This window comes from Antechinus flavipes, chromosome 2, assembly GCF_016432865.1.
Source record: "Antechinus flavipes isolate AdamAnt ecotype Samford, QLD, Australia chromosome 2, AdamAnt_v2, whole genome shotgun sequence".
In the NCBI taxonomy this organism is placed as follows: domain Eukaryota; kingdom Metazoa; phylum Chordata; class Mammalia; order Dasyuromorphia; family Dasyuridae; genus Antechinus; species Antechinus flavipes.
This window is the reverse complement of record NC_067399.1, coordinates 162,365,783-162,385,355: the sequence shown is the minus strand read 5'-3', so window position 1 is coordinate 162,385,355 and position 19,573 is coordinate 162,365,783. Positions and strand designations below refer to the sequence as shown.

The window sequence follows — 19,573 nt, the reverse complement described above, 5'->3', positions numbered from 1 at the left end:
GGAAGGAATTTATGACCAAAGAAGAACTAGAGATCATTACTGATCAAAAATAGAAAATTTTGATTATATCAAACTGAAAAGTTTTTGTACAAACAAAACTAATACAGACAAGATTAAAAGGGAAGCAATAAACTGGGAAAACATTTTTGCAGTTAAAAGTTCTGATAAAGGCCTCATTTCCAAAATATATAGAGAATTGACTCTAATTTATAAGAAATCAAGCCATTCTCCAATTGATATATGGTCAAAGGATATGAACAGACAATTCTCAGATGAAGAAATTGAAACTATTTCTAGCCATGTGAAAAAATGCTCCAAGTCATTATTAATTAGAGAAATGCAAATTAAGACACCTCGGAGATACCACTACACATCTATCAGATTGGCTAGAATGACGGGGAAAAATAATGCGGAATGTTGGAGGGGATGCGGGAAAACAGGGACACTAATACATTGTTGGTGGAATTGTGAATACATCCAGCCATTCTGGAGAGCAATTTGGAACTATGCTCAAAAAGTTATTAAACTGTGCATGCCCTTTGACCCAGAAGTGCTACTACTGGGCTTATATCCCAAAGAGATCTTAAAGAAGGGAAAGGGACCTGTATGTGCCAAAATGTTTGTGGCAGTCCTGTTTGTAGTGGCCAGAACCTGGAAACTGAGTGGATGATTGGAGAATGGCTGAATAAATTGTGGTATATGAATATTATGGAATATTATTGTTTGGTAAGAAATGACCAACAGGATGATTTCAGAAAGGCCTGGAGAGACTTACATGAACTGATACTGAGTGATACTGAGCAGGACCAGGAGATCATTATATGCTTCAACAACAATACTAGATGATGATCAATTCTGATGGACCTGGCCATCTTCAGCAATAAGTTGAACCAAATCAATTCTAATGGAGCAGTAATGAAAGGAACCAGCTACATGCAGTGAAAGAACTCTGGGAGATAACTAAGCACCATTATATCAAATTCCCAATCCCTATATTTTTACCTGCCTGCATTTTGGATTTCCTTCACAGGCTATCTGTACACTATTTCAAAGTCCGATTCTTTTTGTACAGCAAAATAATGGTTTGGTCATGTATACTTATTCTGTATTTAATTTATACTCTAATATATTTAACATGTATTGGTCATCCTGCCATCTAGGAAAGGGGGTAGAGGGAAGAGGGGAAAAATTGGAACAAAAGGTTTGGCAACTGTCAATGCTATAAAATTATCCATGCATATAACTTGTAAATAAAAAGCTATTAAATTTTTTAAAAATAAATAAAAAATAAAATAGCTTATGAGGTAGCATGGTTTGTTTTTTTGTTTGTTTGTTTGTTTTAACTAAATACTTATTTAAAATAAACAATCAATAAGTCCAATAAGATCTTATATTCTCTCTATGTCTTAGTTAATTGTGAAATATTAAAGATGTGTTCTCTTGTTAGATATTACTTGCAAAAGCCTTCTAGTTCCCTACTCATCTCTCATTAAGGATGCCATATAAGTCAATAGTTTAATGATATTCTCTCATACCTCTTTTCATTATTAATAAATGAGATTTTCTATGCCTTTGAATTTTTCCCCTACTCACAATTGTATTCTCTCTTGTATGAATCACTTCTACGTATACATGGTCCACACCAATTGCTTTTCTTCTTTTTGTTTTCTTCAGTGTAATTCTACTTCATCATTTTCCCCAAAATGGAAAAAAGCACCATCACACTCCCAATCACCCGGGCTCACAACCTCAGGGTCCTTCTGGACTCTGGACTCACACTTATGCTACATATCTAGTCCAAAGCCAAATCAGGAATTTCTACCTTCAAATATCTTTGACAAGTGCTCTTGTGCATCCCCTGCCTCTGACCATCTCTGACGTGGATTAATAGTCTTCTAATTGGTCTCCCCACTTCAAGATGCTGCCCACTCTAAGCCATCCTCCTTTCAGATGCCAAAATGATTTATTTTCCTAAGGCAGAAATCTCCATTACCCATTGTTCAATCAAGTTGGGCAGATCATTATTATCTCCAGAATCAAACACAAAATCCCCTGATACTTAAGTTCTTCAAAATCTGGCTCCTTCTTATGTTTCCAGTCTTCTTATACTTTCCTCTCCTCCAAGCACTCTAGATTATGTGACCCTCGCCTACCAGCAGTTCCTCACACACAGAACTCCCTGATTGAGCCATGACTATTTCCCATGTCTAAAATGCTCTACCTCCTCACCTCTCCCTATTTTCTTGGTTCCTTCAGAAAGTTAACTCAAATCCCATCTTCTAAGAGGAGACCTTTCCAGGTCCACCCTGATGCTAGCCCTTCCTTTGAGAATATTTTCCATCTATTCTTGATATAGCTTTTGTGCATATAATTATTTATATGTTTTCTTCCCCCACTGAATGAGCTCTTTGAAGGCAAAGACCATTTTTGCCTTTCTTTGTATCCTCAGCACCTAGCACAGTGTTTAATGAATATTTTTCAGTAGACTGACACCTAGGACTATGAAATTAAAGTCCAAGTTTGGTGGTCCTATTGTACTTGATGGACAAAAAAAAAAAATTGTTATAATGATTTTTGGAAATTCTTTCCATTCTGTCTCTAGCCTTTTTATTTTCAACTTTGAACACACCCTTGGAATGACTTTGTTTAGCTGGATGTCCTATCAAAATTTCTTTAAACTAGTTTTACCTTTCACAGACTCTCTTTACTTTATAGAGCCTACTCAATCATTGTTCTTGTACAATTAAACAAATTAGTTCTCTATTTGGCAAGTAAATCAGATTATTAATAATAATCAATCAACTAATAAATTTTAGTAAGAACCTCAATAGGCACAATGGTAAGCATTCAGGATACAAATGCAAAGCATGAAATAATCTCTAACCTCAAAAAGCCATTTAGTGTCTCTTAGTCTCCTTTTTATGGCAAGTAGTTGAACAAATTTGGTGATAAAATTACTATAATAAGTGCTTATGTTATTTATATGGTCCATTTCCTATTTTTTCTTTTCAATTACTTATTTAATTACTTTAAAGTTTTATTGTTTAAATCCTACATCATCTTTTTCTTATTGTTAGTATTTCTTCTTGTGTTTTTAATAATTCTTATCTTACCTCTGACTCATTGATAGACTATGTGCAGATAGATGGCTCAGAAATAATTCTGACATTAATCCCAACTTTTCCTGTCTATAAAATATGATCTATTTCATTTTCATGGAGTGAAGTAGAGCTTGTCATGTCCAGCATCTACATATTCCTTCCACAAAGACAACGTTTGCCACATAGAGACAGGAGCTTGTGTGCAATCCACAAGTTTTTGGCATTCATCTATCAACTATTATGAGCATATTTGCTTATTAAAATTCAATTTTGAAAAATGATAAAAATAGAACAATAGAGATTCTGCTTACATGTTTAATCTCTTCACTTAAATTTTTTTAATGGACAGCATAAATTTTTTTTAAAAAACACTCACAATCAATATTACAAATGTCTTTCCATGTTAAGAACTCTAAGAATTGCTTTATTATCAATATATATCATTGGGGCAATAAATATATAGAGAGAAAGAGCAAACAACTGTATTTTAAGAATAATGATAAAAGCTTTCACTATTAAACACAAAGCAGGGATTACTTACCCTGTATGAAAATACTTGTAAATTAATTTTCAGATAGCTCTTCAAACCAGGGGCGTTTTACTTAATACATAAAACAAAGGCTTAAAGTAGTTTGGCCACTTAAATATTCCACATAATCATATCACAAGATTCAATTCAATATGTATATGTCAAACACCTCCTATGTGCAAGGACTAAGAATACAAAGACAAAAATAAAACTACCCCTGCCCCCCAAAGTATACATTATATTGGAAGGAAATAGACAAATTTGTACAAACAAATAAATAGAACAGAATTGAGGGAGGGGAGCCAGAAATTACTGACAAGTAAAGATCATAAGAGGTGTGGTACGGGATGTGGAATTGAGCCTTGAAGGAAGCTGGGGATTCCAAAAAATGAAAGGGGAAAAAACATTTCAGGCATAGAGGATAGTAGGATGGAACATTGAGGATAGGAAACCAGTAAGCCAATAGGATTGAAATGAAAAGCATATAAGAAGAAATTGAAAGGAAACAAGAGCCAGGAAAGCTTTATGATTTGACTCTGGTCACACATCTAGTAAGTTATCAGAGTCAAGATCTGAACCAGATACTCTGACCCCAAAACCAGAGCACTCTTCTGCAGTATTGGGATTCATAGTCTAGTTGGATATTTTTATTTTAAATAAGTGCTTAAGAATTCATACATTTCAAGTGTGAATGGAAACAATCAAAAGTCCACTTATGCTATATCATTTTTCTTTTATAACATTTTTCTAAAACTTTATGTTAATTCCCAAAAAGATCCATGAAATATATGCTCTTACCCTCAACATACGGTCCTTCTTTAGGATGCTCACGAACTCTCAAATTATAGGTTTTTGATGACTTCCGCCTAAGTAGATCTCTCACACGCTCATTATAAATTTCAAGGTAGCTAAAAAATTGGATTTAAATTAATTTACATCTCAATATTTTTAATGCATACAAATTTCAACTCTAATCGGGGAACATAATGTGAGTATAAAATGAATTTGTAATCTTACCAAAAATAGAAAGCTTACATACATTTCCATGAGAATTAAAGCCAGTGGCAGTGTAACAAGTTCACACTTAGAAGCCAAGGACTCACCTGTCTAGAGAAATTTCCTTATGCCAAATATACTCATTTAATTAGTTTATATTTAGATAGTATAGATGCTGTCTAGACAACTCATTAAAAAGACAAAAATTTTTGTTTCCCTTAATTAGAAGAACAGTAGACTTTGAGTTGGAAACACTAGGATTCCTAAGATCTAAGAGCTACAGTGACAATATTGCACAAAACCAAGGCAGGCCCCACTCAATCCACATTCAAACTGGACTCCAAAAATTTTAAGTCAATGGCATATTCTCTAGAAATAATATTATCACATAGGAGTCAGATTCTCTGGCAAATCTCACAAAGTCTACAATTGACCCAAAGAGAAATATTAAAGAATCTAACCACTATCTATGAGTTTCATAAATATCCTCTTTCCTTAATGTCACAAGCCCAGCTCTAAGTTAGGCAACTGAATGGGGGAGGGATGTACTGGGTAGAAAAGGTAGTAAGGGAATAGAGCATAAGGAACAACAGGGGCTCTATGGGTTCTCAGAGTAAAGAGCTGTCAAAACCTAAGGATTCCCACTAGTGCTAATCCCGGAGAAACATCTTAGTCAAGAGCAGATTTCTTATCATTCTCTTTTTCTTCTGAAATTGGCTTTTTCCTTCTTTTTTCATTGTTGCCATCTATTTCGGAATTTCTTCTCCCATACCTCGATAAGTGGTCAAAGAAAATGAATAGCTGATGACAGAACCACAAACTATTACCCATATTAAAGAAGTGTTCAAATTACTAATAAGCAAAATTAAAATCAAAACAAACCTGAGGTTTTAATTCATACTCAGCAAATTATCAAAGAAAATGAAAGATGGGCAATTGATGTTCTAGGAGCTGTAGTAAGACAAGCACACTAATTTGCTACTATTACATCTAAAAACTGATACAACCATTTTGGAAAGTAATTTGTAATAATGCCTAGAAAATGGCTAAAATGGTTGGTTGTAGCCTTGATCGAAAGATAGCAAAATACTGCAAGGAATCATGGGAAAAAATTATTTTAAAAAATATTTAATTATTTAAAGCAATACTTTGTAGTAGCAAAGACAGAAACAAAGCAGATGCTCGTCTATTTGGAAATGGTAAATAAATTGTAGTATATGAACATAACTGAATTGTGATTACCAAAAAAGCAGAAGAAGATGTATATGAACTGATACAAAGTAAATAGAAACAAGAAAGCAAAATACACAAAAATGCAGCAATGTGAATGGAAAGAATAACATTCTAATCTTTCTAAAATTCAAGTCTGACCATATCACACCATGCCCCCATTCAATTAAACTCTAGGAATTCTTTATTGTCTCCAAGATCAAATATAAAACTCTTTCTTTTGTTTCTAAAGCCCTTCAGAACCTGGAGTCTGCCTACCTTTCCAATGACACTGGCCTTCTTGCTGTTTCTTAATACATTTCCATCCTCTGACTTTGGAATGTTTTGACTATTCCCTATGCCTAGAATACTCACTCTCGCTCTCCTCATTACTAATTCATAAAATTCCACTTTTATAAAAGATCTTTCCCTGTCCTCCTTAATCTTAATGGCCTCCTTCCAAGATTACCTACAATTTATCTTATATAGATCTTCTCAGAATAAAGTTGCTTTCATGCTATCTCTCCCATCAAACTATGAAGTCCTTGAGAGCAGGCAATTTTTTTTTTTTTTTTGCCTTTCTTTGTATGCCCAGAGCTTAACAAAAAAATTACAGGCACTGAATAAGTAATAGCTTATTGACAAAACTGAATGTTGTAAAAATTATAATGACCAAAACACAAGATTTGAGAAGATACCTTCCTATCTTCTGTACTGGAATAGGGACCAATGGCTGTAGAATACCACAAACAATGACAGACTTTTTGACGCGTTGGTTAGTTTTACTAAGCTGCTTTTCTTTCTTTTTTGTTATTATTTAGTATAAGGAATAACCCTCTTGGAGAAAGAATGAGGATTTCTCTTGGGGAATGTATGTAATTTACAAAGGTCATCAATAAAAATTTATCCAAAAGAAAAAGTTTCTCTATTTCCCAGACCTACTGGGGAACAAAATCTAGTCTTGCATATATGGCTCTGTGATTCTTTTCTAAGGGTTTGTGGAGACAGACAAAAAAAAAAATAAATAAACAGAAACAAAGTAAAAAGCTCCATTTCTTCCTCTCTCTTTTTGTTTTTACTTAGACCATAAGGAAAAGATGAAGTCATTTATTCATGTTACTACTAAACATTTATATGTTAATGCATCTAAATTTCAGATAAATTAAGGCTCTTTTGTGAGTTCTTCAGGGTTAAAAATAGTAGTCTCTCTAAAGTAGAAACTAAAGAGATAGAGTGGACTAGGCTAAACAAATGCCTAGGAAACCAATGGTAGGGGACTGAGAGGAGAAAGGGGCTGAGAAAAAATGCTCCCAACTACTTTCTGCCACCTTCTTCCCGCCTATTGGCCTTCAGTGTCATAAGAAGGAGAAGAGACAATAGCCAAATGGCAACAAAAGAAGGAAAAAGGAGAGTCCCTGTAATCATAAGCCCTTCCCAAATGAAGGTAAAGTTATGAGGGATAGATGAAAGTAGGCCTGCTAAGAAAGAGACTAATTTAATTTAAACAAAACCCACCTGACTTCAGTTCGAAAAGATGCTTCATCCCATTTTGTCATTTCATTTATACGAGTGAACAAACCTTCACAAATTCGAGGTATTAAACCAGAATCGCCCTGTAATAAGAACCAAGAACTGATAAAATAATTTCTTGCAACACAAACAACCTCTAACTGAATATGCAGGAAGAAAGAATACTGGAGGCTCCCCAGTTAGTCATAGTCTCATGGATTATAGTTCTAGCTTTAACAGTTAATTTACTAAATATATTTAGTCTTTATGGGCTTTGGTTTCCTCATTTATAAAATGAGTTTTACTAGATAATCTCACAGGTCCCTTCTGACTCAAATTCTATCTTTCATTAATGGATTCAATGTTAAACTATGAATATCTAATTCAATTACAATATTAAGCACCAAATATGTACAAAATACAGAGCCAACTACGTATAAGAATGAAAAACATTCTCAGGAGTTTACAAACCAATATAAAAAATAAGATAAGTATGCAAATAAATATAATGTAATGTTGCTATTCAGTCATATCTAATTCTTCATGACCCAAAGGACCATACATGTTTCTTTTTAAGTCTGTCCAAATTCATGTACATTGTTTCCATGACACTATTGATCATTCTCACTCTACTTTTCCTTTTGCTTTCAATCTTTCCCAATATCAGACTCTTTTCTAAAGAATCTTGTCTTCTCTTTATGTAGCCAAAGTATTGAAGCTTCAGCTTCAGTATTAGACCTTGCACGGTACAGCTTGAATCAATTTAGGTAATGACTGATTTGATCTCCCCATAGTTTAAGGAATTCTCAAAAAGTATTCCCTACCACCACAATTCAAAACCTTTGATTCTATCATCTTCAGTTTTCTTTAAAATCCAAATCTCACAGGCACACACTGCTACTAGGAAAAGCACAGCTTTGACTTGTCACACAGACCTTTATCAGTAAGGTTATGTTTCTACTTTTCAGTATGCTGTCCAGATTTACCAGTTTTCCTTCCAAGAAACAAGCATCTTTTAATTTCATGGCTACAGTGGCAATCTGTAATGATCTTTGAGCCCAATAAAAGAAAATGGGACACTGCTTCCATTTTTTCTCTTTCTACTTGCGAGGAAGGGATGGGAACAGTTGCCAAGCTCTTGTAGGGGTCTTCATTGTTGTTCAACCAGCTTTCCAATTTTCCTTTTTCACCATCATCAAGAGGTTAATTCCTCTTCACTTGCAGCCATCACAGTGGGATCATTTGCATATCTGAAATTGTTGACATTTCTCCTAACAATCTTAATTCCAACTTTTGATTCATTCAGTCTGGTACTTTGCATGATATATTCTGAATATGAGTTAAGTAAATAAGTTGACAACACACATCCTTGTCATACTCCTTTCCTAATTTTAAACCAATCAGTTGTTCCCTATTAAGTTCCATTTCTTCTTAATTTGCATACAAGTTCCTCAGGAGACAAGACTGGTGTTCCTGTCTCTGAGGACTTTTCACACTTTGTTGTGATCTACACAAAGAATTTAGTGTAGTCAATGAAGCAGAAGTGGATGTTTTTGCTTTCTTGATAACCCAGGAAATGTCTTGAGTTCCTCTGCCTCTTCAAAAACTACCCAATTCTTCTGGAAATTCTCAGTTCACCTATAGATAAAGGCTTGTTTGCAGAATCTTTAACATAACCTTGCTGCCATGTGGAATGAGTGCAATTGTTTGGTAACCAACATTCCCTTCTTTAGAAGTGGGATGTAAATTGATCGTTTCCAGTCTATTTCAAATTTGCTGGCATACTGAGTGCATTTTAATAGCATCATCTTATAACTGCTGGAATTCTATCATCTCGAAGACCCTTATTGTTAGCAATGCTTCCTAAGGTCCACTTAACTTCAGTCTCCAAGATGTCTACCTGTAGATCAGTAACCACACCCCTTCTTGTATAGTTGGATAGCATATTTTTGTCCCCTCTTCTGCCTGTTATGTCCCCCCCATTTTTTCTTTTATCATGCCCATTTTTGCACAAAACATTCCCTTGATAGCTCTATTGAAGAGATCTCATCTTTCGCATTCAATTATTTTCTTCTACTCCTTTGCAATACTCATTTAAGAAGATCCTTTTTATCTTGCCTTGCTGTTCTCTGGAATTCTGCATCCAGTTGGGTCTTATCTTTTTTTCTCTCATTTGCCTTTCACTTTCCTTCTTTTGTAAAGCCTCATCAAGCGACCATTTCGATTTCTTCTTTTTACTTTGAGGAATGTTTTTTGTTGCAGTCTCCTGTACAATATTGCAAACTTCTGTCCAGAGTTCTTCAGGTACTCTATCTATCAAACCTAATAACTTAAAATTATTCAACCCCTCCATTTCATACTCATAATTGATACTGTAGGTTATACTTATACAACCTGGTGATTTTCCCTACCTTCTACAATTTTGCAATAAGAGGCTCATGACCTGAGTCACAAATCAGCTACAGGTCTTATTTTAACAGACTGTGTAGAGATTCTCCACTTTAGACTTTACAGTATTATAACCAATCTGATTTCTAGATTGATGTCTGGTTACTTCCAGATGTAGAGTCACCTTTTGGGTTTTTGAAAAGTAGTGTTTGTGATGATCAGAAAGCAATTTTGAGAAAACTATGAATTATAATTCAAGATTGATTGGGATCAACCAAAAACTTTTATGTCTACGCAGTGCTACAAGAAATAGAAAGAAACAGTATAATAGTACAGGATAAGAGGCTATTGAGGTTCTGGCAAAGATGATGGCAGTAGATAGGAGAATCAGAATGGAGCGTCAATGGGACTTGGAAGCCAATTGACAGATGGATAGGGAAGATCTAAAGCCAACTCTGAGATTAGTCTATATGACTACTTAGATAGCAATACCTGCAACAGATTTAGGGAAGGCAGGCAGAGGTCAAATGGGGGGAGGGGCAGCGAAGAAGTGGGGGAGGAATGAGTAAAGAGCAAGGCAGGTAAGAGGACTTGAATGAAGTTTTGGACAAATTAAATTTGAACTTCTGGTGGGAACATGTGGCTAAATATATCCAATAGACAGTGGGAAATGTGGTATGGAACTTAGAAGAGAAAACAGATGAGGATATAAAGACTTGGGAGTAATCTGCAGAGCTGGTAAGTGAAAATGTGAAAATGAATAAGATTATTTAGTAAAATAAAAAGGTCCTGTGTCAGAGCATTGTGGACCAAGATCATTTAGGGGGCAAGAAGAAGATGGAAAACCCCAAATGGAGGCAGAGTCCAAGCTTCACTTTACTGTAAAAGAAACTGAGGCCCTTTCATAATTTTTTTTCTTTCACCAAAAAGGATAAAAACCTAAACTATATAAAATCTATTCTAATCCAAATAAAATCTTGTTATTCATAGTTTACTGTAGTAAATGCCTAAAGTAGCTATGTGGGGAGCCATATTCAAATATCCCTTTTATTGAGTTTTGAATATTAAAGCTAGAAATCTTCATTTTGATGCTCTCCAAGTAGCTATGTCAGACAGCTCACAAACCAACTCACTTCCACAATTCAGACAACTCCACTAGCTCTTTCTCCTCTTAACCACACACTCCTAAAGTGAATGGTGGAGCCTTACAGGACCTTAGAAATCACCTTGCCCAATGCCCTCATTGTATGGAGATCAGTGTGGGAGGCCTCAAAGCCCCAGAAGTAAGGGCTAGTACTTCCTTAATGGCTCAATGAGAATAGAGCAGCAAAGATAAAAAGGAAATTCTTCAAGTTCAGTACTTACATTTTCTACACTTAACAATATCCCTATTTTAGATTCCTGAGAATAAGCAGCATTAACATTTAGAGCTCCTTAATTCCTTCCAAGTTTTCACATTTTACATTCTACATAGCTTTTCCCCCACATATTTGAAATAAATCAGTTATTTCCATATATAAGATTTAACAAGTAAAAGGTGCAAACAACTTGTAAATCTAGACCATATAAGGTAATAAAAAAGCATTGTTTACTAACTAATGATGGACTTTTAACAGTAATGTATGTGATAAATGGATATAATATTTGATCTATTTTTTATGGGGGGGTTTTTTGAGTCAATTAATTATTACTATCTCTGTGGTCCAACCTCCCCAAACTTTTTAGCAAATAGATTTGCGGAATTTATATAATGCCTTTCTTCCAAGGATACTGTTTTCTATTGAGTTTTTCCCAATTGGAAAAATGTAAAAATGTTTTTAAAAGGACAGAGATATATAGATTTTATTTAAAATTGTCAGCAAAAGAGCAGCATAATTTTCTTTTAAGCCCAAAGTATTTTTTTGATAAGATTACAGAGACTTTTAAAAAAAGAAAACAGATTAGGACTTACATCTATTATTCATATTTGTGCACTTAAAACTATTTCTAATTTAACATCTCTCCCAAGAAATTAAGTTCAACTTATTACTTTGCCTTTTCCTATTGCTCCAGAATGATCAGAACATAAAAACCAAATTAGTGCATATCAAGGAGATAGAACAGAAAAGAGAATCATTCCTAAAAGAGAAGTAATTATAAATAAATTTTCTTTCCACACAATGTAAATAACGTACAGAATTTCCCATCATAGTGTAAGACTTCCCTGATCCAGTTTGCCCATAGGCAAAGACACAAGCGTTATAACCTTCAAATGCAGACTGTAAGACATCAGTGCCAAGATTTGTGAAAACCTAAAGAAAAAGAAAAGGAAAAACACAATCATTTCAGGTCACAAAAACATATCTTATAATACTTTTGAATAAATATGAACCACCAACCTATAGATAATGACAAAATAGGTATCCTTGACTTTGAACTAAAACAAGTTTTTATACTAAAGCAGGTTAAAATAGAATTCCTGAAATTTAAATAAGATTTTAAAATATAACAATGTGCCATTTCAAATTGATGTAAGTTTTTTTTTTTTTAATTTTATTCTATTACAACTTTCTCAAACTAAATATTGAAAGTCTAAAGATATGGCATCCAAGAATTGTAGCCCAACCCTCTCATTTAATGGTCTAGTTGCCTATCCATAAAAATAAATCAATTATCTCTCAAAATTATCAAGTTCATTGTTTGGTTATGCATAAATAATGCTTCAATGACTAAGCTTACCACTATTAGGTTCCATCTGGTAACCTAAGATTGTAGCTGTTAGAGCAGAGTGCCAAATCACATTGATCTAGCTAGGCCATGAGCCCAAACTCCATTAACCTTAAAGGAAGGGGAAGTGTTATTATAATATTCCAAAAAATCAAGCAAATTCTGCTACATAAGAAGAATACTTGTTCATTTAGATATAAGCTAAGGCAAAACTCCCTAGGGATTTAAGGACTCTTAACTGCTTTAAGAGTTGGGAGTTTTAGTAAACTGCCTCCAATCCAATAACAGTATATAAATCTAGTTCAAGCCATTCTCCAATTGATAAATGGTCAAAGGATCTGAACAGACAATTGTCAGATGAAGAAATTAAAACTATATGTAGTCACATGAAAAGGTGTTCCAAATCATATTGATCAAAAGAAATGCAAATTAACAACAACTCAGATTGGCTAAAATGACAGGAAAAGATAATGACAAAAGTTGGAGGGGATGTGGGAAAACTGGAACACTGACACATTGTTGGTAGAATTGTGAACAGATCCAACCATTCTGGAGAGTGATTTGGAACTATGCTCAAAGGGCTATCAAACTGTGGATATCTTTTGATCCAGCAACGTTTCTGCTGGGCTTATATCCCAGGAAGATCTTAAAGAGACCTGTATGTGCAAAAATGTTTGTGGCAGCTCTATAGTGGCTAGAAATTGGAAAATGAGTGGATTCCCATCAGGTGGAGAGTGGTTGAATAAATTGTGGTATATGAATGTTATGGAATATTATTGTTCTGTAAGAAATGACCAGCAGGATGATTTCAGAGAGACCTGGAGAGACTTACATGAACTGATCCAAGTGAAATGAGCAGGACTGAGCAGGACCATGTCCATGGCAACATCAATATTATACAATGATCAATTCTCCTAGACTTGGCTCTCTTCAACAGTGACAGGATTCAAACTAGTGCCACTTGTTCAGTAAATGAAGAGAGCTATCCATACCCAGAGAGAGAACCGTGGGAACTGTTGTGTGGAATACAACATAGAATTCTCACTCTTTCTGTTGTTATTTGCTTGCATTTTGTTTTCTTTCTCAGTTTTTCTTTTCCTTCCTTCTTGATCTGTTTTTTCTTGTGCAGCAAGATAAATGTATAAATATATACTGGATCTAACATGTATTTCAACATATTTAATATGAATTACACTACCTGCCAGCTAGGGGAGTGGGTGGGGGAAAGGAGGGGAAAATTTGGAACAAAAGGTTTTGCAACTGTGAATGTTGAAAAAGTACCCATGCATATGCTTTGTAAATAAAGAAATAAATAATAAAAAAAATAAAATAAAAAAAATTTAGCAATTAAGCAAAAATTTTAAAGAAGTATTTTTTTTCTAATATTTCTGCCAAGAAGCCCAAGTCTATTACCAAGTATTACTAAGCACAGAGAAATTAATTAATTTTCCAAAGTTACACTGCTATTAGCAAAGAAATCCAGGACTGGGAGACACCATGCCTTGCACATAGTTGGCATTTAAAAAAATGTTTGCTGATTGAATTTATAACATCATATATATCATTGTCTGTCCCACACTAATGGGAAATGGAAGGTTCATGAAATTCTGGATTTAGTTTAAAAAATAAGAGCTATTCTTTACAAGAAAAAAAAACAATTAAGAAACCAACTTACTTCTGCTTAGCTGCCTGCTAATAAATCTCTCTTCCCATGGTATTTTCACAATGTTAATATGAAGCTAACTTTTTAAAATCTGATTGTTTACAAAGTGAACAAAAGAGATATGATCAAAAAACAAAATTATCAGGTTTAAGATATGTTCTTTATGTTATATCATCTGTTCTTCACAACACTGTTGTTATTGCTATTCCCATTTTACATATGAAGAAATTAAAGCTGACAAAAATTAATAACTTTCTCCTAGTCACACAGCTAGTAAGAGAAAAAGGAAATATTCCAATTCAGATCTTCTTGTTGGTAAATCCAATAGTCAAAACCATTATGTCACCTAATGGCCTCAATAGCGATTGCTAAATTTATGTAAGGAGCAGAAGTAGTGAGTGTGATTAGTGGCTAGAGTAGTAAAGCTTGAAATCAAAAAATCCTGTCTGACCCAATCCATACCTCTGATTTATTTTAGCTCTGTTATGTTGGGGGGAAAAAAATCATTTCATTCCTTTGTGCTATGAATAACTCCTTAAAACTTTTTTAAGTTTTAATGTGTTATGGACACACTGAAGGGAGCTCACACACATGGAATTTCCCATAGATCTTTTGCATTAGTCATGCCTGTAAATTAGCAATAGAAAATTTTAGGAAGAAGATTAGCTATATAAAAGTAACTTGTGCAAAATTCAAGTAAACACACTTAGATTTTAGAAATCCTACCATTTCTTGAGAAACATAATTTGCACTTTTAGAATCAGCAGAACAAAAAGAAAAGTCATAGGTAAAGGTTTTGGTGCGTTCTCTTCCTGTATCTCCAGTCCCTCCCTCTGGAATCTAGAAAAGAAAAGAATAATAATAATCATAAATATTGCCTTTTGACATGCAAAGCACTCTGTTAACAAGAACAATCTTTTAAAAAAAAAAAAAAAAGAACAATCTTTCTAGATGTACTGTTTTTCTGGTCAAAATCCTCCAATAGTTTCCATTTCCTAAAGAAGTCTTAACTCTTTGCTGTAGAATTCATTCACACACACAATCTTGCCTGAACTGACGTCTTCAGACTAATTTTCTATAATGAACCCTACACAAATATTCTGCTCTAGACAAGCTGAATTTTCCCAACTGTTCCCTACTCCCACATCTTTACTTATACCCCACACTACTTTGAATAGACACTATCTTCCATTGGGATTATATCACCCATTTTTCAGGACCTAGATGATCTTTAAGATCCCTTCCATTGCTAAAATGTCATGACTATAAGACCTTTAAGAAGCCTTAAAAGAAAGAAATATATATGGCTGAATTTGGAATCAAAGACCTCAGTTCGAATACCAACTTGGCTACCAGAGTGACTCTGAGCAAGTGCCTTACTTTCTGTGGGCCATAGCTCCTCAACCATCAAAGGAGGAGACTGAATAGATGAATTACAACCCCCATTCAGTTCTAGAACTAGGATTTCATGAATATCCCCAGTTTCCTCAACCAAAAGTCATTACTTCCACTTCTCCACAGCTACAGCTTTTGGTTTATATTTAACCTAATGACACCTCATGTAGTCTCTGTTATATTGTTATGATAGCTCTATTAAATATAAATTTCTTAAGGATAGGGACTATTGTCTCATAAATCTTTGTATTCTTCAATTGATTTGTCATTTATCTTAATCATAATGGGCACTTAATAAATTCTTACTAAATTTTCCTACGTAATTTTTGTGGTGGAAAAATCCTCCTATAAAAGTATTAAGAAACTCAACATCTTTGGCTGATCAAAGAGGTGATTTAAAGAAAAGTGATTTCAACATGGATAAAATAAGAGAAAAGGAATAAAACAGAACTATTTGGAAGATTTTTTTAGACTTTAAACTTCTTGTGAGTTTCAGTTCCTTTCAATTAACAAAAGGATATTCATTTATTTCACTACTTGACATTTACCTTTAATGTGACACTATGCTAACTAATGTTATAAGTGTAATAAGTCTTGGTTCCTAATAACTGACATTTACAAGCTAGTTGGGGAAAAAAAAAAACAGGAATATAATTAAAATGTAATCTTGACCACTGACTGTCAGATGACTTGGGTTCAGTCTGGCTGCAAACACTTATCATCTACATGACCTAGCTAAGTTTCCTGGGCTTCAATCTTTGCATTTATAAAACAAATAGGTGGGACCAGGTGGCCTGTAAGGTCCCTTCCAGCTCAACATCTATGCTGTTACACTCCTATGAATCAAAATGGAGTATATGAATTACTCATATGAAAGAGAAGTGCCAATATTACACATATGTGTAGAAATCGCTTTCAGACAGGATCTTCACAGTTTGGGGCAGATGAAGATCAGTAACAAAAATGTCAGTACTCAAATCCCTTTGTGGACAATGTAGAATGTTGCCTCCCTTGTTTGGGAGGAATTCACTGTTTAAAAAGAAACATACATAAAGGTTCTGATAAAGGCCTCATTTCCAAAATATATAGAGAACTGACTCAAATTTATAAGAAATCAAGCCATTCTCCAATTGATAAATGGTCAAAGGATATGAACAGACAATTTTCAGAGGATGAAATTGAAACTATTACCACTCATATGAAAGAGTGTTCCAAATCATTATTGATCAGAGAAATGCAAATTAAGACAACTCTGAGATACCACTACACACCTGTCAGATTGGCTAAGATGACAGGAAAAAATAATGATGAATGTTGGAGGGGATGCGGGAAAACTGGGACACTATTGCATTGTTGGTGGAGTTGTGAACGAATCCAACCATTCTGGAGAGCAATCTGGAATTATGCCCAAAAAATTATCAAATTGTGCATACCCTTTGATCCAGCAGTGTTTCTATTGGGCTTATATCCCAAAGAAATACTAAAGAAGGGAAAGGGACCTGTATGTGCCAAAATGTTTGTAGCAGCCCTATTTGTAGTGGCTAGAAACTGGAAAATGAATGGATGCCCATCAATTGGAGAATGGCTGGGTAAATTGTGGTATATGAATGTTATGGAATATTATTGTTCTGTAAGAAATGACCAGCAGGATGAATACAGAGAGGACTGGCGAGACTTACATGAACTGATGCTAAGTGAAATGAGCAGAACCAGGAGATCATTATACACTTCGACAACGATATTGTATGAGGACATATTTTGATGGAAGTGGATTTCTTTGACAAAGAGACCTGAATTTCAATTGATAAATGACGGACAAAAGCAGCTACACCCAAAGAAAGAACACTGGGAAACGAATGTGAACTATCTGCATTTTTGTTTTTCTTCCCGGGTTATTTATACCTTCTGACTCCAATTCTCCCTATGCAACAAGAGAACTGTTCGGTTCTGCAAACATATATTGTATCTAGGATATACTGCAACATATCCAACATATAAAGGACTGCTTGCCATCTAGGGGAGGGGGTGGAGGGAGGGAGGGAAAAAAAAATCGGAACAGAAACGAGTGTCAATATAAAGTAATTATTAAATAAAAATTTAAAAAAATAAAAAAAAATAAATAAATAAAAAATAAAAAGAAACATACATATTTTTTAATACTAGAGATATAAAAAAATTTCAAGAACATCCAAGAGATCAGGGACTAAGTAGAATACTTCAGAACTATATGTATAAGAGGTAACAGTTAATTTGCATACTAGGAAGCAACACAGTGGATAAAGCTTGGGCCTTGTTCCAGGAAGAATAAGCTCTGTGGCCCTGGGTAAGCCATATAACTTTTGTTTGCCTCAGTTTTCTCATCATATGTACAATAGGAATAATAGTAGTTACAAGGACCAAATAAGATAACATTTATGCTGGCACATAATATTTAATAAGTATATATTTCCTTCTTTCTTTCCTTATAAGTACATAGGGTAAAAGTAAAAAAGAAAATTATATAAAAATTTGAAGATCCATCATCATTTTTAAAGAATTAGCAATGAGAGAGAAAATTTGGAGAGGTTTTAATTTTTTAAATAAAAAATAAGTGGACATCAGGAGGGCCTCATTTAAGTCAATAAAGTGTTTAGGAGCCAGGTGATTAAAAAAAAAAAAATGCACAGAAACCTGAGGAGAAAAATGGGGGATATAGCATATAGGAAGGGAAGAAGAAAGAAATAGATATTTTTAATAAAGTACCTACTATGTGCGAGGCACTATGCTAAACACTTTTTATAAACACTATCCAAAAAAACCAAAAATTGATCCTCACAAAAACACAAAATATGTTATTATTATTATTCCCATTTTACAGTTGAAAAAACTGAGGCAAACAAAGGTTAAGGTTCACAGAGCTAATAAGTCTCTGTCCCTGCATTTGAACTCAAATAATACTGACTCTAGGCCCACCACTATTTTTTAGTGGGCTGAAAAGTTGATCTGCTGGATCTATGGAAGTTAGAAAGCAATATGCCATTAAAGGCTTCAGCTTAGTGACTCCTGACTGGTCAAGAGAGTTAATATCATTGGCCAAGAATTCCATTGACAGTTATGACCCCTGGAGCTGCACCTGGTGAGATAAAGAGGAAACGTGGGAACAGCGGAGAGGGGTCTTTGCTGTCCTGGTAAGCTGCAGGCCCAGAGCTCCCTTTTGATTGGGCACTGCAACCTCAAGGTGAGTGGTCCAATAACAATAAAGCCAGTACTGTGAGCACATGTGCTCCCCTAAATGATTCTTTAAATATGTGTCTACTCTCCACCCGACATAATGCCGTTGGAGACTATAATAATGGTTCATATATTATTGTGCTGTATTTTACTACTCCCACAGTTGCATTAGTATATTGGTATCAATGAGGGAAAAGTTTCATTATTGAGTGCGGCTAATGGAGAATACACAATGAAGTGAGGGGGGTTGGGAATTAAGAGTGGTAAGTAGGGTGAGACTATTTCCCTTTCAGAGATTTATTCCCTAGGACTCTGAAAAAGTTTGAAAACAAACATTTATTGGTGGTCCATCTCTAGAACAGAGAGGGCCAAGTTTAGAGTAAGCTGGAGTGATTGAGCCAAGCTGGTGCAACTGTGGCAGTGCCAGCATGTCTGGATGAGAGGTAGGAGGCCTCTACCCACTAAGGGTTGTGATTACATTCCACTGGAGTAACAAGGTGACATCTGTTACATCACAAAATGATACGGACAATCAGTAGTATATGAACACAGACAGTTGTCGTCTTCGAAAGAGGACTTTACAGAAATAGGAGACTTGACCTGGCCTTGGATAATGAATATATCCTTATATATGTAAAAGTCTGGAGGGACTAGAGTGGAGAAGAGAGAGAGGAAAGGCATTTTAGGGCCACAGAACTGATATGGACAAAGAGATAATTCTTGTTCAGATACAGTTACAGCAAAACTTGTTGGTCTGGTATCAAATGACTCAAAAGCTTTGAAGATGAAAGCATTCCCTTGGTAAAGGGATAGGGCTTTACTACTTTGAAATGCAAAGTGTTTAGTCCCTTGAGCAGTGAACTAATC

The 19,573-nt window shown here is 34.6% G+C and overlaps 1 protein-coding gene across 2 annotated transcripts in view; it reads right to left on the bottom strand.

Moving 5' to 3' along the window:
- The window catches only part of KIF16B (kinesin family member 16B), a 341,764-nt gene that overhangs the window by 277,936 nt on the left and 44,255 nt on the right, over positions 1-19,573 (bottom strand). For both annotated transcript variants that reach the window (XM_051975895.1, XM_051975896.1), the window contains exons 3-6: positions 14,828-14,941; positions 11,907-12,023; positions 7,351-7,448; positions 4,429-4,538 (exon numbers count right to left, since the gene is read on the bottom strand). In XM_051975895.1, coding sequence (XP_051831855.1) covers positions 4,429-4,538; positions 7,351-7,448; positions 11,907-12,023; positions 14,828-14,941 — 439 coding nt within the window. The remainder of the gene's footprint in view (positions 1-4,428; positions 4,539-7,350; positions 7,449-11,906; positions 12,024-14,827; positions 14,942-19,573) is intronic.